The sequence below is a fragment of the Watersipora subatra genome, chromosome 1 (genome assembly GCF_963576615.1).
Source record: "Watersipora subatra chromosome 1, tzWatSuba1.1, whole genome shotgun sequence".
NCBI classification, from domain to species: domain Eukaryota; kingdom Metazoa; phylum Bryozoa; class Gymnolaemata; order Cheilostomatida; family Watersiporidae; genus Watersipora; species Watersipora subatra.
The window spans coordinates 31,218,536-31,234,649 of NC_088708.1; the positions used below are offsets into that span (position 1 = coordinate 31,218,536).

The 16,114-nt window shown below is 33.9% G+C and overlaps 1 protein-coding gene across 5 annotated transcripts; it reads right to left on the minus strand.

Annotated features, from left to right (window-relative positions):
* Window positions 1-220: 220 nt before the first annotated feature.
* Window positions 221-14,451, minus strand: LOC137403253 (uncharacterized). Of its 5 annotated transcripts, none has more exons than XM_068089422.1 (7): window positions 14,411-14,451; window positions 7,392-7,646; window positions 6,533-6,629; window positions 4,377-4,493; window positions 3,564-3,648; window positions 2,866-2,970; window positions 221-399 (listed from the first exon to the last, which is right to left on the minus strand). In XM_068089422.1, the coding sequence occupies exons 2-7, from the start codon at window positions 7,619-7,621 to the stop codon at window positions 221-223; spliced, it is 813 nt and encodes a 270-aa protein (XP_067945523.1). In that variant the 5' UTR covers window positions 7,622-7,646; window positions 14,411-14,451. The 5 variants fall into 5 exon arrangements, with proteins under 5 accessions (XP_067945523.1, XP_067945520.1, XP_067945524.1 ...); XM_068089419.1 differs by lacking the exon at window positions 14,411-14,451 and adding an exon at window positions 14,024-14,055; XM_068089423.1 differs by lacking the exon at window positions 14,411-14,451 and adding an exon at window positions 13,772-13,887.
* Between the last annotated feature and the right edge of the window lie 1,663 nt (window positions 14,452-16,114).

Sequence of the window (16,114 nt, forward strand, 5' to 3'; positions counted from 1 at the left end):
GTCACCGAGGTGTCACCGAGGTATCGCTACACTATAACTGTATGAAAACTTACTGATTATGTAATTAGAAGTGTTATCAATAATAGTTCCCATATAAGATTAGGCTAAATGCTCCATCAACAGGTTGAGGCAGACAGCGCAAGAGAGTTGTGAAATCAGATTAAAAAAACTTCCTTTCAAAACATTTGTAGTCTATCTATAAGCCTCTCTATAAACCATTTCATTTACTCTTCTTGTCTAATGTTGATGAAGGACTTTCCCTTGGATGGCTCATCTTTCGAAACAAGTTTGTCAGCTTGCCAGGAGACTCGAGATAGAGAAGAAGTAGGAAGGAGGAGTTTACAACCAGTATAACAAAGATTATAATCGCTGGTTTGAGTGAATCTCCTAACCAAGCAGCTACAATATACCCAAAATATAAACAGTCCCTACATTTGTTGCCCCTAATGACTGGGCAATTATAATACTGACACTGCTCTGCAGAATAGTTTATAATATATTATGGCTTGCAGGAAGTCTGGCTGTTTCTCAAGTGGACCAACTCAATAAAAATATGTATTTTTTGAAGACTGCATCAAAGTTATGAATGCACCTTTTTAATGGGCGTCAAATGCAAAAAAATTTGAGATAGCAGAAAACCATGGAGTTCTATCTTTAATACAAAGCAGTATAAATGCATTTAATATTCTTCACCTTGAACTTAATAAAATTGAATTTTATACCTCAGTTTTACATGAAACAGATTTACTAATAATTTTTATTTTTCTTTATTATTGATTTTTTTATTTTACTTTAATTCCCTTAATGAAAGTCTTTATATCTCATTTTACTGTAAAAATCAATTTAAACATATTTCTTGTAAAGCTATATGGCTTACATTAGTAAATGGTGAAAAATCTTTGGCTAATTGATTGATTCTTTATCATCATTTTGATTTTTGAATGCGTAAATTCTGTAAAAGCATTAGTAATGTTTATCTTCCAATTGTCACTCTTTGCACAGTTGATTGTATTTATTTATCATACTTTAAGAAACTGAGAAGCTGTGATGAAAAGAGTGAGCCAAGCACAAATGGCAGCGTGCTAGCAGCCATATATGTTATTGCAAAACAATTATACAGCAAACGATCAACTCGCTAGCTATGGTGAGAGTTTAATGAATTGATGATATACAGTCATACCAGTTAGTTATTGCTAAACACTCGGTAAAAAGACAATCAACTTCCTTTAATTGGCAAGGTTTGTTAGCCAGTCACACGAGGGCTAACAAGGCTAACAATGTTTCATAGTTCTTCAGACAATCTCTGCTCAAGAGTTATTTCAGAAAATCATCGGTGCTCCAGTGTGTAATAACATGTGCCAATATCACTAGTAAGGATGGCTAATAACTTGGTCCATTATATAGAAGATGCCAAATATGATTCGACCTTCAGAGGTATTACAAAGCTCACATTGCTGTGATAAGCTTTATGTAATTTGATTTCTTTCTTTCATGTTATTTTTGTCTCATGGTATAATTTACTCTGCATGGCATTGGGTGGTGATAATAAAACTCATATCGATATAATGCTGAAATTTAGCGTATTATTGTTTAATGATGAAACATATTTTTAAAAAAATGGAAGATAAACAGTTGTAAGTATTTTAGTTTAAGAACAGTTTGAGGACTAAAACTGATGAACGCAAATAGTTTCCTTTTAATAGATTTCAGAACTAACGAGCATTACTGTAATGTAGCATTACAGTAATGCAGCATTACAGCAAAGCAGCATTACAGTAATGCAGCATTACAGTAATGCAGCCTTGCTGTAATGCTGCATTATGTTTCAATAAATTATAATTCCATCACAGCACCGTTCTACTAAATTATGAAGCATTCTAATGGTATTGAATACAATGCGCTACAGTAATGATACCTCTGATTGCTGCTAAAGAGAGCCTAGTTAGAGTTATCTTCTTTTGTTTCAGAAAACTACAATTTTCAAACTATAAAAATAATAATAATGCTGCTGATAATGATGGTGATAATAACAGTAACAATATAAAAATTTATAAGAATGATCGTAGTAACACTGTTTTAGTATGTTGGTAATCAGTTTGTTGATAAAGTAAGGAGTTATGTTGATGTTACTATTCAGTTGTACAAACATAAGTCCCAACCAACCTCTGTTATATGAAATGCCTGATTGTCTATTTACAAAGGTTTTTAAAAGGTGTCTCTTCTCATTCAATAGAAAATCTATGAGAAACCGTATCGCTATCACACTTGATAGTTGAAGCATATTTGAATGATAACTGCAGCATGTTAACATTAAGGTAGGACTATTCATATAGTAATATATTTTAATAAGAGAAGGAAGATGTCCATAAGTATGCTAGTGAGTTTGTATTGAAGCACAAGATTAAGAACATCAGTTATATGCTTTTATCATACAGCATTACAGTTTCCCCAATTAAGATTCTCGGAGCTTGGAAGCACTTGAGAAAAATTACAAACAAGCATATTGCAACGAGAACTATACTATGTCAGGTTATGCTATGTTATATATATAAAATATATTAAATTATATTAAGATTGTAATATATTATGTTGTATTATACTATAGTAAATAATATATTTATCATACATTAAATTATATTATGCTGTATTGTTTACACAAGGCACCATAATGCAACATAAAACGTTATATCATAATATAAATTAAAGCATCATACTAGATTATAATACATTGTAATCTAGTATGATATAATACATTATAAAACATTACATTGCAATCTAAAATAAAAGCCCATCGAATTGAAGTCACTGCAGCAATAATATTATGCTAGTCTGCTTAACAGAGAATTGCATGAGATTACGGCTCACCTGCAAAATGAACTATCAATGTAATATCAACAGAGATGAGTGTTAGAACCTGAGTACTGTTCTCTACCAATCTGTAGCTCATCGATATTAATGGCAGGGACATGCCTGCAAATATTAAAAATAACTTGAAAGTTACAGCATTCTTAGCATGCAGCTAGAAATAAGAAGTTATCTTCCCTTTTATAAAAGAAATGACAACTATTGTATTTGGAATTGTGATCGCAAATACATGTAGCATCTTTCTTTTTATAAAGATCAACTAATTTTGAGGAGAGATACTTGTGAAGGTTTTGTTTAGCAGAGAACTCACATCGAGGAATCAGTACTAACAGTAGTACCAGCTAATAGTGAGTGGTTTACTTAATACTAACATTGTACAAAATAACAGCAAGTGATTAGTTAGTTATTACTAGCAGCTGTAGTATACACAGTGACCTCTATTTTTGCAGCCAAAAAACTCACCTATTTCTGAAAAATAAATTTTTAAATGGGTGCTTTGATAAGTTGCTGACAAAAAACTACTGCGGTTTGGGCTCTTTCTGGTTTTTTCCTTTTCAACAAATAAAGCAAATAATAAATTTAACATGAATCTAACAATAGTTTCTAATTCATAGTCAAACAACTTTAATCTGAAGTTGATTGACTATGAATATAAAACTGCGTAGTACTAGCAACAGATTCCAAGAGGAAGTACTTACTGAATAAGCAGGTACTGTAGAAGACATTAGGAAAGCTCGCATGTCCAAGAACCATAGACTTGTATGACTCGGGCAGAACTAGCGACTATAAACATAATTAATCTCACAAATCGATTGTCAGAATAAATGAAAAGGTTTTAGCAATGGTCATTGCTGCTTTCACTACAAGTTGTATTATGTAATTACTTACCTGTTATATTTAAAATGCAGAATATTTGAAACGGAGAACATTATTAATTGTATAAAATCTCAATAGAATTCAGTTGTTTATGTTGCAGACTTTCGTGTTTTGAGTTGTGACCCATTAGTCAAACTCTGTTTAAAAACTTCTATTTCAATTCAGCAATAGTTTACAATGAATTGACCAGATTTTAGCTTCAAGATTGCAATAAGAATGATGGTTTTATGCATTTTAAACATCAACACTTCTCATAAATGTAAATATATATCTCATAGATGTAAATAACTACACAGCTCATAGATGTAAATAATTACACAACTCATAGACGCAAAACGTAAAAGCTCACCAAATTGTGCATTTTCATGGTTAGACTTTCTATGCATTGTTCAAAGTTAGACCAATTTTGGATTATTATTTAGTATTACAACCTAAATTTCACAACAAGATTTTCTTGTTCAGTTTTGTACTCAACAGCCAAATAAATACTGCATTTACATCTAGAACAGAACATTTTAAGTCCTCCAAATGCATGAGAAATATATATTCTACAAGACGGTGTACGGAATGCAAAAGTAAGATAATGCTGCTCTATAGGCACATCAGGTATTAAAGAAGGAGAACACAAAGTTTACCCAAAATGCAGCAAACATAAGGAGAGCTGAGAGAACACCATTCCACCTGAGCATCCATTTGATAGGCTCCTTACTTGCTGCTAGCATTGGCTCGTTATGTCCGAGGATCTGACTGACCTGCCATTACACACGCAGACGTAGAAAGCTGAAATATACACTTGCCTATGCACTTTAATATAAATATACGCATAAACTTCTATATACAGCTACACATGTAGACACTACCCAGTACTACAATGGCTTTATTACTATTACTGTTATTATCGCGGGATCCCATTACTACTATCATTATAAATAATATTGGTAATATTTATAATGTATCGACTATTAATTTCTATTATTACTAATATTATCCTTACTCCTGTTATTATCGTAACTACTATTATTACTACTAGAAATTCCACTGTCATACAGCCCACGACCAAAGTGATATTGGAAAAAAGAAAGGGTACTGATGGTTGAGAAATGCAATATTAGCAGTCAATATCACGAAGTTGTGATATTTATATAGATTTTTAGAAAATCTGTGCTACGTAGCCATTGTTCTGTAGTCATCCAAACCTATAATTAACTATTGTAATAATCTCATTAGAAGCGTTAGAAAAAATATCATCGTCTTTCCCTTTACTTACACTGCGTTAGATTTTTAGAAAATCTGTACTACGTAGTCATTGTTCTGTAGTCATCCAAACTTATAATTAATTATTGTAATAATCTCATAAGAACCGTTAAAAAATATCATCGTCATTTCCTTTACTTATACTGCGTTGGACATCAGTTAGAATTCGAAAGTACATGTACTTAAATGCGTCGGCAAATGAAATTGAAAATGAAAAAATTGAAATCGGCAAAAATGAAACGATTTCTGCACTCCTATGTTAATTGCTGAAACCTTCGGCAATTCGACAATGCTATAGACTGGTGAAAAGTGCACGTTTTTTTCGTGAAATGTGCAAGACTTTATTGTTCTATTCTCTGTCGCTCGGCGTTTCAATTTTCGGTCTTAACTTTTATTAAACCAAGCTTTTCAAGCGTTTTGTTGCGATTTTCGTCCAAATTAATCTGTATATTTGTGTATAATCCGATCAGATGGATTAGTTTTAGGAATTTGCGGTAACCTTTCAAAAGCTTGGTAACATATTTAAATAGGTTTATATGGGCTTTGTAACATTATTATACTTAAACGACTTTACTGAAAATTAGTTAAATTTGTTGATTGGATTTCGTTGCAAGGGTTTGGTGACGGCCGTTAACGGATAATTTTTTGGGAGTTGTGTGCACATGTGCATTTATCATAAATCTCCCAATCAATCGCTTCACTCTTGTTTGGTCGTGGGACTATTATTGTTGATCTATGATATTTTCAATTTTTTATTTTTATTAATTTTTTTAGTGGCTTATGTTGTTATTATTACAAATACTCAAGTTGTTGTCTAACTCGTCTTTGTTATTGCAATTATAGTTAATCAACTCGCGACACGACACCGGAGTATTTCATCACAATAATAAATTTCTCAAGGCATTTAAATCAACAGCATACATACCTTGTGATCAAATAGCTTATCTTAATCCCTGTCTTTAGAACTGTACTGTTTTTAGGTCATTACTGTTAATACCATATAATTACTATTGTTATTACTACTATTGCTTATTATTATTGCTATTACCCAGCAGTTTTGCCTGCTTTGAGAGATGGTCAATTCTGTCAATAAAGTGCAGAGAATAAGTATATACACAACTATTCCAAAACAATGGAATGTGAACAGCTAGTGCATATGGTAGCTGCTAATCCGAATGACGCGAGTTCAAATCCCTTAAGATGTAATCTGTTTTCCATTCTCTAACTGAGGCTTTGGACAGACAAACGTGGCTCTTACCATGGAAAAAATAATTAGTTTTTCATATTGTTCATTATACCATCATTACTATTACTATTGCTACATTTATTATTATTTCTTTGTTTTAATTATTGACTCTTATAATTATTATTATTATTTTAGTTATAGCTTTTTTCATACTGAACCACATTAGCACCACGAGGCCATAACTCCACATTAGCACCACGAGGCCATAACTCCACATTAGCACCACGAGGTCTGTACCATGACTCCTTCTAATATTTTAACCTATCCGGCGACAGAAGTTCGTGATTTTACCTTGGAGCGATGTATGTCTAAACCATCATCTGTCACTCCAACACCTAACAGCTTTCTTGATTTTAGTCGACTTTGGAGGTCAGCACTACTCGGTTTTCTAAAAAACACAATACAAATATACATATATGCGGTCTAAACATGTTGCGGGTGTATGGTACAGAAGCACATGTGATGAGTATGGCCGCGATAAACGAAAACACTGGTAGGAAACTTTCGATAAGGTCAATGAGAATGACTGCGCTAAGCTTCTATTGGACTTCTTTATCTGGACAGACAAGCACATTCTGGCAAACCAGCCAGATATCGTAGTGTTGGACAACGAGAGCGAAAGGTCTACTGTAATAGACATAGCAATACCCAGTGACTACTACAGTCAGCAAAAGAAAAGTAGAGAATTATCTCCCACTTGGAGGAAGAATTTAAAAAGTGCTGGCATGTAAGTACAACAGTAATATATAATTGGAGTGTTAGGCGCAATAGCCCAAATACTGCCAAGAATCAGCACAAGTCAGTTGCAAAATGATGCATTAATGGGAACGATTAAGATTTTGAGGCAAGTGCTCAAACTCAGCAAGGTCAAGCAGACATTACCACCACTTAAGTTACCAGAGGTGAAAAAACAATTTTTTACATACATGTTTATATATAGTATATAATATAAAACATATATAGCATATATACTATTAATAATTTGATTGACGCGCTCAATCCAATTGAGTGGCACCGCATATGCGGTAAATGATATGTTTACGACATATGCAGTGCCGTAACAATACAATCACACCGATAGATATTGACCTGAGTAAAATAAAAATACTGTCACTACAAGTAAGTTTTATTGTTAAGTACATCTACTAACTTTTGAAGAGTATCTCTCTTGTCTGTGTAAAGTGATTTAACCGTTGATACCTCTTCTAGTTTAGCCTCGCCTTTAGTCTTGCTTACTTTATCTCCTGCGTGAGTCTCTTTAGAGAAGGCTTGTGACTCATCTTTATTTCCTGTGTGAGCCCCTTTGGAGGAGGCTTGTGACTCATCTTTATCTCCTGCGTGAGTTCCTTTGGAGGAGGCTTGTGACCCATCTTTACTCATATCTCTGATGTCAGCAGCTATTACTCTATTTCAATAAATAACTGGCATCAAATTGCATTTATTTAACTCATGCTTTGCTACATAGTGTTTTAGAATCAAAAGAAACTGAACCAACAAGACACCTTTTGCCATTTGGAAATCTCAAACCCTTCAATTTATTAAACAAAATGTTAGGAATGTAGTTTCAAACTGTCTTCATTCATATAACCTTTTGTTCGGTGACCCGGTTTGACCAGATAAACAGGGTTATCTCTATGAGATTCAATGTGAACTGAAAACTTAACAAAAGCCTTACTTGAAATATAGCTGGTTACAGGCTGAAGGCCAACAGCACAATATGGTACTTTTCAGAAAATCCCTATATACAGAAGCAGGTTAATCCGTTATGGTTGCTTCGAAAGAGAAAAAGATTTAAGCTGTGGGGGTCGAAGGCTCAACACTTTACTTGTCATTATTTTCACTTTAAATTTATTTAGCTCTATCTAAATATTTTAGCGAAAAAGATTCTTTTTGGAGTATTTCATTTGTAAGACGCCTATTGTCTATTTCTATGCCTACTGTCGCGCATGTGCAACATTTTTTCTAGCTGTATAATGTAATGAACGATGAGAATATTATCTGTCATAATATTTATATCAACATTTTATTACAAAACTATATAACAACATGGTACTGAAGTATTATTCCGGTATAAACAAATATATTGATTTAAATCATTGATTTAAATCATTGATTTAAGGTTGGTCTCTTTCTAGCGGTTTAGTGAATCTTGCACCCATTGTTAGCTAGCCAGATGCTCTAGACTATCAGCTGCACCTGAGGGGTGACAGCAGTCACCTTAAATAGCTCCACTTTATATAAAGATCCTGTGACTATACCGAAACCTTAAATTACAGTACTTGCTTTGTCTTGTATAAAAAAAGAATGTGTGCAAGGTAAATTAGAGTTGTCTGCTCAATATAAGAAGTTGTTCATCTCAACATGAAAGCAATGACATGATAAGGATAACATTGATTAAACTATTCAACAATGCTAATATCATCAGCTGTTAGAGGCAGCATACTTAATTTAATAAAAACTAACTCTGCATGACAGTTCTTCGTATTTGTACAGTTTGGCACTAACAAAGGTTAAAGGTCGCCTCTCTTAAAACTATTTTAACAAATATTTGATTAATGTGAACACCAATGCAGTTGCATTGAGGTCAACTGGATATGGGCTAGTGACCAAACTGTATTCAACCTGTGCAGTTTTTGATATGCATGTTTTATTTTAAGTTTTTCTTGTAGCAATTAGCTATATTGTGGCTCCGTAGTATAAATATTTTGTTTGTATAAATGTTTTTTTGTAGTATTTGTGGTATTATTATTCAATAAAACAAAAATAGAAGAGTTTTAGACATAACTTATTATGTACATAGATATGAATAACTTTTATTATTCAACATGAGTCTTTTTCATAGTATAAGTTTTTTGTAGTTTTAAGCATTTCTGATTTGCAGTTCTCAATTCAGCCTTGACATGTTTAACTAGTAAAAATTATGCATCAGTCGTGCTTATCAAACTTTATGAATTCTCAAATAATTATGGACAAACTCCATAATAACAAAGAGATCTAACAATTGTTACTAACAACCCAGTAACCAAGACAACAATGACCTCTTTCTTGTAAAACTTTAGAAAAAAATATAATGTAGATTGAAAAAACACGATAATCTCAGACTATGTTTAAAGAATCACCAAGCTGGATTTAATTGTAAAGTCAAATATTAGCAATTGCAATCATCAAAGGAGTAATAGGTGCCTTACAGTACGCTCTGTGTATGCTTGAACAATGACCTCTTCAGGTAGCAGATGATCAGCGGAGCAGTTGGTACAGAATTAACCAATTAGAACTTAACAAAAGCGAATTAGACTGCTCTGAGAAAGTGTTCGATTTTCCAAGGTCGCTGACACAGAGTGCATAGAGCATTCAGCAGAAATTATTATTAAGTTGTTATTTTTATTATTAAATTACGATTATTATTAAGTTGTTGGTTGAATCTAGTTGGTCTACTTTGAGCTTATGGTTTTTCCTTTAGGAAAATCTTCAAATTTATGGGCTCTGTGGACATAGCCAAAGAGGTGTACCATGTCCGAATGTGGTGAGAGGCCAATTAATATAACAAAAAGGATTGGAATTTCAGTGTTTACATGCAAATACAATGCCCAAACCTGGTCGACGTAAGTGTAAACTTAATGGGGGTCAAAACAATATTATAACACAAACTAAAAGCTAATATATCCAAAAATGAAAGCAACAACCACAATGTAAGATTCAAAATAAAACAACAAAATTGTTTTGTTGTTTTATTTTAATGTCTTGCCCTTTTGCTTTAAATGATCAAATACTATTCCCATTTTGGCTTTATCGTATTTTCTATAAATGAACTGATTTGATGTAAAAATTAAACACTACTTAATTATAGCGGAAAGGCGGAGCTTTTGCTAGAGTTGTCTACCCTAGCTATGGTGATAAATTTAGTATAGCTATCAAATCTCGCTCCCTTGATATAAAACATTGATGCAAAAAATTGCTTTTGTCTCAGTTTTCACAGCATTGAATGAAAAAGCTTTGTACTGCCAATCTACCCTGAAAGAAGAAGCAACTCTGAGTGCAATGAGTATTGTAGTAGTAAGCCTTAGGTCAGCGACAGCTCCGATAGTAAACTGGAGTGTACTCTACATAATAATGTTTGAGCTGCATGCGTGAGGAAACAAGCATTAGCTGCTGAGAATGAAAGGTAATTAGCTTTTATAGAGTTGAATGTTTTGGAAGCTTGCAAATGATCCTATCCAAGAAGATACTAGACCGGTCGTGACCTTGCACCAAGGCTAATAATGTGTAATGAGATTAGAACGGACATTCAACGGGTTTCTTATTTCTATTTGAGAAGAGAGAAATCCTCAGTAGAGAGAAACGACAAGCGTGAGTCAGAAATCTGTTGAACGGATCTCCCATGAGCTCCCCAGACATGGACTGTCACACAGACCCAAGATGATAAATACAATCGATTTACTAAAACTCAATGTGTAGGTCACCGTACTGTTGTTCACAAAACTCCCGCTGGCTTTACCAGTTTGTTCATTATGGCTCTTTACTTTCATCTCTCCACACCAAACCTCTTTCTTGTCAACAATGCCTAACTCGTTACTGCCAGATCTTTAGTTGAAAGATGTTAACAAAAAACTGCTCATGCATGAATGCCAAAGGTAGACATCAAAGATAGTATAACAAGTAGAAAACTACAGAAGAAACTCAAGTGTTATTAGCCCTTGAGACAGCGTGAAATATCTGTAATATCTACGACTGGCGCTGTCTATCCACTAACTTATCAATATTGTATACGTTTGTGGCAGCATCGATTGTTGCAGAAGTGGTAGTGAGTAGAAGATTGATGCATATTGTGAGAGGTGTTTATGAAAAAGAGTATAGTATAAATCGATTCTACAAATAACACATCTAAATATAGAGTGTACAAGAAAATAAAGCAAGACTTGATGAGTTACATATTAACATATTATAGCCCCTGCGAGGATCTCGTATCATCTGAAACTGTGCGGGTAATCATTATTCCTGTAAAGCCTACACTAATACAACTACGCTAGAACTGAATATCTTCTAACGCAGCTATAGAATATTACTACTACAATCTGTTGTAATTTAATACTGATACAACTATACATTATTACTGTAATATTATGTCCAAGTTCACTATACACCAGTTGAACTATGCAAAATCATTATTACACACTAATGTAACTTGGCACTAGCACTAATATAGCAATGCAGTAAAACAACCACACTCTAACAAGCTGTACTCCTTCGCAGCTGTACTCTAATACAAGTATACGATAACAAAACTGTACTCTGACAAAACTGTACTCTTACGCAGCTGTACTCTAATACAACTATAATACAACTACACTCCAACACAACTCTACTCCAACACAACTATACTCTAATACAACTGTACTCTAATACAACTATACTCTAATATAATTGTACTCTAATACAGCTATACTCTAATACAACTGTACTCTTATACAACTATACTGTAATACAGCTATACTCTAATACAACTGTACTCTTATACAACCGAACTCTAATACAACTGTACTCTAACACAACTATACTCTAATACAGCTGTACTCTAATACAGCTATACTCTAATACAACTGTACTCTAATACAGCTATACTCTAATACAACTGCACTCTAATACAACTATACTCTAATACAACTATACTCTAATACAACTATACTCTAATACAACTGTACTCTAATACAACTATACTCTAATACAGTTATACTCTAATACAGTTATACTCTAATACATCTGTACTCTTATACAACCGAACTCTAATACAACTATACTCTAATACAACTATACTCTAATAGGCTACAGCTATACTCTAATACAGCTATACTCTAATACAGCTATACTCTAATACAGCTATACTCTAATACAACTGTACTCTTATACAACTCTACTCTAATACAGCTACACTCTAATACAACTGTACTCTAATACAACTATACTCTAATACAGCTATACCCTAATACAACCGAACTCTAATACAACTGTACTCTTATACAACTATACTCTAATACAACTCTACTCTAATACAACTCTACTCTAATACAGCTATACTCTAATACAACTGTACTCTTATACAACCGAACTCTAATACAACTGTACTCTAATACAACTATACTCTAATACAGCTGTACTCTAATACAGCTATACTCTAATACAACTGTACTCTAATACAGCTATACTCTAATACAACTGCACTCTAATACAACTATACTCTAATACAACTATACTCTAATACAACTATACTCTAATACAACTGTACTCTAATACAACTATACTCTAATACAGTTATACTCTAATACAGTTATACTCTAATACATCTGTACTCTTATACAACCGAACTCTAATACAACTATACTCTAATACAACTATACTCCAATACAACTCTAATCTAATACAGCTATACTCTAATACAACTGCACTCCAATACAACTATACTCTAATACAGTTATACTCTAATACAGTTATACTCTAATACATCTGTACTCTTATACAACCGAACTCTAATACAACCATACTCTAATACAACTATACTCTAATACAACTGTACTCTAATACAACTATACTCTAATACAGCTATACCCTAATACAACCGAACTCTAATACAACTGTACTCTTATACAACTATACTCTAATACAACTCTACTCTAATACAACTCTACTCTAATACAGCTATACTCTAATACAACTGTACTCTTATACAACTGTACTCTAATACAACTATAATACTCTAATACAACTACACTCTAATATACGTGTAACTATACTCGAACATACCTAACTAACATAACTAATATAATTAGACCAATGCATAATACACAAGTCCTGACATACTGAACAATGTGTGGATTGTTATCATCTTACCCATAATAAGCATGTCTTCCAAACAGAACATACCATTTACACCTTTACAAGAAGTGTGAAACCTTTTATTTAGGTCCATGATGGAAGCACATGCTCTGAAAAACTTAAAATTATGTGGATATCTTGTATGAACTGTAGAAACTGTTCAAACAATAGTGTTCTGTACAGCAACGTACATCTCTTCTTAGGCTTCACAGGCTCTTCAGAGTAACAAACCAAAATGTCAGCTTTTAACCATCGCAACACATGATGTATGGTTAATAGGCTATAGCCTACTAGCTAATGGGCAAGAATTGAACTGCATGTAAGTAAAGGGAATCTTGGTCTATTTTGATAGTTTCAAGGACCCGCTGTATATAAGCGTACTTAGACCTGACACATCAATAAGATAAACAGGCGGAGAGATAAGTAAAGTTGTATCACTTCTATAAAACCTTGCGATTCAACTGTAATTGTCAGAGGATTAAGCAAAGCTCATTTTCTTTCTAGTTTTGCGGTAAATAGATTATGTATACGATAATAGCCTCAGAACTATGAATGCCATCTTTCTACCACCACCAAAGGTTTTAAGCAAAGCTAAACCCTAACTTTTGCCAAATCTATAGCTATAAACAACAACAAAGAGTTATCAAGTTAACAAGAACCTACATTTTGAATCAGAGAGATATTTTTAGCATTCATGATGTCAGGCTGTCTCTTCCTAGGTTGATAGTAGAAAACTTAGGACTGAGATGTGAGAAGTTACAAAATGCTGATGCTTTACTGCAACTAGATAGATGTAAGACATGCAACAAGTGTTGAATGCTATAGTTGCCATGGCAGCATGCAAAGTTTGACTTGCAATGCTAAAATTAGCAGCCACTTGTGCTTTAAAAGAGCACACAAAACAAACTTATTTACCTTCTTTACCATTTGTTGTCAACTTATCAGAAATGAAATTTGTGATAACCTTTGTGATGACAGAGGTCAGCATGTGACTGATGATATTTAGGCGAAATGATGTGTCAACAACTGAAAAGCGCCAATAAGAATGCCGTTATTCACCAGTTGTAATTACAAAAACCAATCATACCAAAAACTGTGACCACAACAGGAATGACGTCTGCCAGCAGGTTCCTATGAAATTTATCGCAGTGTAAGCCACGCTTTAGGATGTCTACAGGAAAATAAAACAGTTGTCTATTCCTATAACATTGCTGTGTCCAATAAAATGAGTTGGCCTCAACTGAACTAAATTGGATGTACCGTCTATAATGAGTAACAAATCTTCCAGAATAAGAAACTCACCTGCACAGTAAGGGCTGTCTGTGACACTAACATGCGGCCTGACGTTCGACTCTGTAAATGCATGTGTGATGCGTAGTATCTTTATATAGCACTAATTGAGATTACGCTTGGCACACTTCAGATCACCAATAATAAATCAGTGTTATAGCGTGAGCGGAGGCGTCTGATCTGCCAGACTGCAAGACCTCCTTACTTTCATCCTGTCGTGTACAGCTTGCCTTGCTCAGATACACTCAGATACACTCAGTTTTTGAATAGACGCAAGCCCTTCCATTAGCAGCCGATATTGTTTTATTAACCTTTTTTTCACTAGAAATAACAAAGGGCCTGTTAAAATAAATAAGAACGGGCAGTACAATGTAACATATTATGTGGGAATGTTAAATGGCAGTTATATCTGAACTCTAAATGCATAATAGATTCAGACCCTGTAATGAGTTGCATTGTTATAACCTTTCCCTCCTACTAGCGTAGCAGTACAACAGCGGTCTAATCACATTCGACTCCATGTTGAAACCTCCAAACTCTTTCAAATGTTATACACTATGTTTCCATGGTGCGCAGTACTGCGAAGCAGCCCCCTCCGAAGTCGAGGGGATTGTACGTTTACATGCTGCGCAGTGGTTTTCAGCAAATTAGCCAGAAAAGAGAAATTGTATAAATCGAGTCGCTGGATGGATACATAGAATCGATCATGAGTACCAAATGTCAGAAAAGGTCTTTTTATGCTTTTGTCATCATTATACTTTTATTTACAATACTCATTCACAATGTTTTACAAACCTTAACACAATTTTTATAAATAATATACTTTTAATAAATATTTATATAAGTAATAGATTATTGAAATGTTACTTTAGGGCTTGCCACATTTTTCGAAAAGTGTTGGTATCGATAACAAAGTCCAGGAAAGTAATCACTTCATCATCTTCGTAGGAGCAGACCATAATTAAATTTAAGTGAAAAAATATCGGAAGAATAGCAAAAACAAAGATAAGCAGGATAACTTTTGTACTAGTCTATGGTGCTCGAAGAATCTGTTTCCATGGCATGAGAGCTATGCGCAGCCACTGCGCAATTGCTGTTTGCTTGCTGCGAATTTGCACTGGCTTCGCACTGACCAGTGCGCAGTGATTTCAGTGCGAAGACGCCGTTTCCATGATTTGGAGAGGGCGCAACTCCGAAGCACTGCACATCATGGAAACATAGTGGTAGTCGGCATAGTCAGCAGTGAACACCTTTCGGCTTGTCTTCTTATAACCAAAAGCAGCAGATAAACATGAGATCAATAAAAATTGGAACCAGCAATACCACCCATTTATGGCGTTGGCATAAGAGGCAGGTGCTTATTTTAGTATCCCGCTAAAATTACTTGACATAAACAACAGGTGGTCTGTCTATTGCTACTTAATAGCATAGTAATCTAAACATAATGATATATAAACAAGTTGTCAGCCTCTATCGGGTACAGAGAGTTCCAATCAGGTGTCTACTTGATTTTTGAATATTTGTAATTAACTTAATTAAATATTGTATAATTATATTCTTCCATTCATAAATGCACCTAATTGAATGTTTCATTTGATACATACAATATTGGTATAAGCAAACTTCTAAGGAAGTGAACTAGAGGCACAAAAGAAAGGTGTTTACAAATACTAAAAGTAGCACCCGCTTTGCAATGACCCGTTTGTGAACACACTG